Here is a 5,853-nt window from a genome sequence, read left to right as displayed (position 1 = left end):
CCTTCCGACCCTAGAAACTATGAAACTATAAATTCCTGCTAAGGAGCTGGCCTCCTGGGGGAACGTAGCCTACTCAGTTGCAAACACATTATCCAAGGAGAGACTTGTGCGTTACTCACCAGCCATGATCTCTTGCTCCTTGTGTTGTCTGTTCCTCTAGGTGCTCCTGGTGCTGTATAAAGTTCCAAGCTGTGTTTGAAGCACCATTTATAGTGAAAATCTTGGGCCTGTCCTTCTGTTCAAACCAATAGCAATTCACATGAGGTGGGTGAGGCGCTTAGGTCACGGAGTCCAGTGATAGCATGCTATCTCATAGTCTCATGCCACTGCACTTATGCAAGAAAGGAGGAAAAGGCAGGCTATTTGTCCAGGAGGTACTAAGTTTCTGAGAAGAGTACCGTGCCTTCAATTTGCATACCGCTAGTCTCAGACTTCATATCTGCGTATGTGTTACTTTTAGGGGTGAGGAAGGGCAAATATTGAGTCATTAAGAAGTAATGGCTTTTTCCCTGTATGAACCAGAGGCAATTATGCATGTACATAACTCATAAGTTTGCCTCACCTGAGGAACATATGCAAACTCTTGTGTTTCAGTTCCTCAGAAACTCGGACCTGTAGTCCCTGGTAAATGGTACTACTGAGACTGTTTTCCCCTTAGACGCTGAGTGAACCAGTGCTACCAGTTCCCTTTGGGGCAGGTATCCTTGAGGAGTAAAGTTTACAGATACCGATGCAAAAAGGTGCGTTCATTTTTTAGGCACAGATCACCAGAGCTCTGGCACCTAGTGAGGGTAAGGGGGAGATCCTTACCTGCTCTGGCTCTCTGCACTTGGGCAGCAGCTGGTGCTCTGATACTGTTTGCTCCTTTCTTTCCCTCGTCTCCCGTAGCAAAGACTGGTGAGGAGGTGTCATTTCAGCCCCTTGCCCTATGGCCCAGCTGTGCCTGGCTCCTCCAGCCATGGCAAAGTCTCCTGAGGACGGGTACCATGCTGGCACCACCCCCAAGTCAGCTAGGGGCTGGTACCCTGCTTGCCCCCCCCCCACCCCAAATTTTGCTGCTGCAAATCACAGCTAAATTTTGCCCTTGAATTGTGGGGGCTCCTCTAGGCATTTGCCCTTCTGGGTGAATGGGCAAGGACACAGACCAGATTATTACACTTTCAGATGGTTGACCGTGTACCAGTTTGTTCATTTTATGGAAACAGCTGTGACACAGTGCTCCGCTTGTGCTTGCTTGGTCCCGTTCCCCATCCTGGCTTTTGGCTTGTGCTTCAGCTTGGCTGGAAGTCATTTGCATTTCCTTCAGCTTGTGCACTTTGAGAGTAAGGTATTTAGTGTCTCGGTTATTTGTAACGATACCTGGGAAATTTGAACCTGGAAACCATCTCTCACACTTCTGTAGTTTGCTTTTGTGAAGCCACTGATGAGCTGCCAAATGTGTTGTAGGTCTCGTCTGGGTGCTGGTCTCCTTTTGTGCTATCTTCTGTTTTGGGGGAAAGCGTTTAAAAAAAAATGTATTTTGTAAAATGGCTGCAGATAAAAACCTACATGTGTTTTGCAAGCAGGTGCGAAACAAAGCCTTGGGATTTACAACTGAGGTGGCAGCTTCTCCTCTATTTTGTTTTATTAGGGCTTGAAGCTGAGCTGTGTAATAGGATTTGTTTTTAAAAACCAAAAAGTTACAGTTCAGCTTACTCGGTGCATAGCCTCATAAACTGTCTTAGCACCGTTCCTCAGTCCAGGCTGCACAGGAAGTACAAGCTTTACGTTGGATCCAATTCCGTGTCAAATGCTAGTAACTCATAGGTGGGGTCATGCCCAGACATGATGAATTGCCTGCTTATCTTAGGAAAGAGAAACTTTTTTTTTATTCAACGATTGAATATTTTACATAGAAATATAGGATCAGACCAGTAATCCCTGTAGCTCAGAATCATGTTTCTGCCTGTACCAGCCAGTTTAAAGGAAGCTGCAAGAAGCCTCTAGTGCTCATTCTGAAATAATTTGCATCAAAGGGAATTCCTCCTGCCTTTGTCAGTTAGGAGCCTATCCCCTGAAGCTCTCCTCTGGTACTGGTTGCTCTTCTCTTCCGTGTGGGCAGTTCCGTCTTGTGGAACCCTTTTAAGCTACTTTCTTCGTGGTATCCTGGGGGAGAGCTCTACTAGGTGATTGTGAGTTATGTTAAAAACAAGCTCATAAGATTGCTAAATTAGTTTATTTTCGTAAATAAATGCCCACTTGCTCTATATTGTCGTGTCTCCTCCATACACTAATCTTTTCCTGAACTTAAGTCTCTGTTTGATTTTTTTTTTTTTTTGGTCACCCATTTCTTAAATCTGGATCTTAATGGATTGGAAAGCTGGGCTGGAGCTAATAGAAAGCACCTTGCATTTGTCAGCATTGAACTTCTATCTTGGAAAGAATAATCTAAGCCACAAATACAAAATGAGTGATACCTGGCTGGATGGTGGCACAATGGAGGAGGATCTGGGAGTCTTGGTATATCACAGGTGCAATATCAGTCTGCAGTGTTATGCAGCTGCACAGGAGGCAAATGTGGTTTTGAGAAGTATTGGCAGGAGCATTAGGTGCAAGACACAGGAAACAGGTGATAATGCCTCTCTACTCGGCACTCGTTAGACCTTACCTAGAGCACTGTGTGCATTTCTGGACTCTACATTTCAAAAAGGATGTGGAGAAGTTGGAGAGGTCCAGAGGTGGGTGACAAAGATGATAACAGGCTTGGAAGGCAAGTCATATGACTAGGGGTCTACTGAACTCGAGGAGGCGGCCAGCCGATTTTGCAGGCAGATATCGGGGTTGGCCACCATTTTTGCACTGGAATAATGAGGCAGTGTCTTGCTACAGCATAAAGATGTGGAAACCAGTCATAGACAGGATCTCAGAACACAGGCCCAGGCACAGGCACCCGTCGCTCTGACCAAGTAACCGTAAACAGCACGTTCGTTGTCCGTGCTCTTTTCCCCATCCCAGGATCGCTTTCAGTAGCTGAGGGTCACAACTCAGCAAGGGTTCCTGGTTGGGGTCCAAGATACAAACAGCACTGAGGAAGGGGGCAGTCAGTTGTCTGAACTGTGGTGGCAGGGACTTGTAGTACTGGTTCAGCTTCGCAGCTATTGAGTGGAACAGGTTTCTTCCCTGCAGGTTTTCAGGAGGACAGCTTGACAGTTCTTGCGATGCCCTGTCTTTGACCCAGCTTAGTAAGTCCATCATCTTGTTGCGTACATGGTGGATTGCAGCCTGTCTGGCTACAAACCAGGTCAGGAGCTCCATAAACGGGATGGCATTGTCAGCCACAAACATCATGTGATCTTTGAAGTCGCCTTGCAAAGCTTGAGCATACATTGTGCCGGGTGTGATTTCCAACTCCTCGCTCACAAGCTGCTGGCAGTGCTGCATATCCTTGGAGTGGTAACGGATGGCATTGAACCATGAATTCCACCTTGTGAACACAGGCTCTGGTGGCAATGGCACACTGCTATGCGACTCCCCACCGTGACTGGTGATGGACTCCTTCTACTGGACCTTGTGGCCAGGACAGTGCTTGAAGGCTTTCTTGAAGGAAGACACCAGGCTATCCACCGTGGGGAACTGCCTGTGCCAGATGTCACTTACTAAAGACAACATGCACACATTGCAGGTGACACGAACTGTGTTAGGCAGCATTTCTTAGAGCACGTTGGAGAAAGCCTTCCACGTGTACATGGCATTGTCAGCCACGAACGCTGAGATCTCATTAAAGTCTATGCCACAGTCGACGATCATAATTGCCTTCACGACGGCTTGAGACGTGGTAGAAAAACTGGCAGATGTGAGGTGGACCAGCTGTATTTGAAACACAGGCAGGTCCTAGTCTGTCCAGCTCCCCAGTACAAGTAAAATGTGCAGCATGTTAGTTATCTTGAGGGTCAGTGGCTTCATAAGCTATAATGGAGAAGGAGTCATAGTCTGCCAAGGCAACCTTGGTGGATTGTATACACAAGGCAAACAATGCAGGGCAATAGCATTGGCAAAGCTTGTTGGCACACAGAAAGCTGCTAGCGTTTGGCATGTTCTGATGCGGGTAGTCCCTTAACTCCAGGTGATCAAGTTTCTCCAGCAAGATATTTGCCACTGCAAAAGCCTCCGCGAGGGAAAATGTCACTTCTCACTTTGCGAAGCTGCTTTCTGGGGTCCTTTTAAAGAGGGAGGACACAGTTGCTCGTTTCTTGCCCTGACCTTCAGCCTCTGCAACAGCTTTTCTTTTCACGTGAACCTCAGACTCTAAGTGCTGATCGATGCTGGTTTTCCTCAACACACCCAGAGTCATGTTGCAGGCAGCACAGCAGAATTGGCCTGCATCTGCATGCAAAGTCCCGGCAGGTTACCATCTGACACGGTTCGGTGCTGAAACATATTCAGTTGTCTTGGAGGATTTCTTAGTGTTGATCACCCGTTTCTCCTCAGGCAACAGCATTGTGGGTGCTTTAAAAGCCAGGAAGGGATTTTACCCTATGGTCAGATTAGTATGGACTATGCAGGGTTTTGCCTGCCTTTGTAGCAGGTGGCATGGCCCTCCTCTACCTGGGATCTCTTGACTGTATATTAACAAGCTTTTACAGAAGCAGGGCATTGGCTGCTGTGGTTCCCCTGCTTTACTTGTAGCAGGTTTGGGTATGATGTCTTGTGGTGTGTCAGGGTTGACATCAGTTTTACTAAGAGGTTAGATTATGGATTGGTCTGGGATGGTACAGATACTAGGGATGATCCTACCTCAGGCAGAGGGTTGGTTTGGGTGATGTATGGAGGTCCCTTCCAGCCCTAGTTTTCTATGATTTTTGTGAAATACCTTTATTTCTGCTGCATCTTTTTTTTTTTTTTTGAGATGGGGACCAGAATTGAATGGGGTGCTCTAGGTGGGAGCACATCAGCAACATATCAAATGCTGCTATAGTATGTCTGGTATTATTTTCTGTTCCATTTCTTATTCATCCTAGTGCTTTGCTTGCCATTTTGATAAAAGCTGCACAAGCATCTTTTTTCTTGTCATTCACATTGCTCTGTGGCAGACTGGGGCTTAAATGTTATGTTGTTGTTTTGTTATTGTGGCATGTGGGAGCCTTACACATGGGGCAGGACCCCGTTGTGCTGGGCTCAGTACAAAAGTGGAACAAGACGAGCAGATTCTGCCTCAAGCAGCTTACAGCCTAAAATAAGGGCATCAAACATATGGCGTGTGGCCTGGAACCAGCCTGTGGAGGTGGGTCATCCAGCCCACTTTCTCAGGGAACCACCTCTGGATGTGGTCTGGGGGGGCTGGAAATTCTGGGGTGGAGTAAGTGGTGACAATGTTAACCTCTGCAGCTGCCAGAGCTGCTGCCTTGGTGGGGCCAGCACCGGGGGGTTAACACTGCCGTGCTGCCAGAGTCCCCCTCCCCAAACAAGCTGTGTGGGCTGGATTCAGCCTGCAGGGCTGAGTGAGTTTGACAGCAGAGTACATTATAAACTAACTAGATGAGATAGATATCGATATAGATATATTGCTGTAGATATAGAGAGAGTTTGACACTGCTGGTTTAAAAAACGACACCAGGTGGGACAGGATAATTCAAGGATGGGGTAGTGGTCAACAGACGAGACAGTGGCTCAGCACACTAGCAGCGTAACTGTTATCAGGTTGCTCGTAGGTAGAAAAGGAGATTTAAGGAGTTGGTTGAAGGAAAATAATGTGGCAGTGTGGATATGTATAGGGACTTCTAGGCATGAGAGACAGTTTTGGAGAAAGCACGAATTGCTTTTTTGAAAATGTAACGAGCAGGCAAAACAGGCAGATGTCACGGCCTAGTCAGAAAC

The 5,853-nt window shown here is 47.0% G+C and overlaps 1 protein-coding gene across 1 annotated transcript in view; it reads right to left on the bottom strand.

The window, feature by feature from the left end:
- LOC109292460 (protein-glutamine gamma-glutamyltransferase E-like) overlaps positions 1-170 on the bottom strand; it is a 24,584-nt gene extending 24,414 nt beyond the window's left edge. Inside the window, exon 1 of the mRNA XM_019509900.1 lies at positions 120-170. Within this exon, the coding sequence (XP_019365445.1) occupies positions 120-126 (7 nt within the window). The 5' untranslated portion in view covers positions 127-170. The remainder of the gene's footprint in view (positions 1-119) is intronic.
- Positions 171-5,853: the final 5,683 nt, after the last annotated feature.

The sequence above is a fragment of the Gavialis gangeticus genome, unplaced genomic scaffold (genome assembly GCF_001723915.1).
Source record: "Gavialis gangeticus isolate Ggan-Ray unplaced genomic scaffold, GavGan_comp1, whole genome shotgun sequence".
Lineage (NCBI taxonomy): Eukaryota > Metazoa > Chordata > Crocodylia > Gavialidae > Gavialis > Gavialis gangeticus.
Note: the sequence above shows the minus strand (reverse complement) of the source record. Positions and strands in the feature narration are given on the sequence as shown.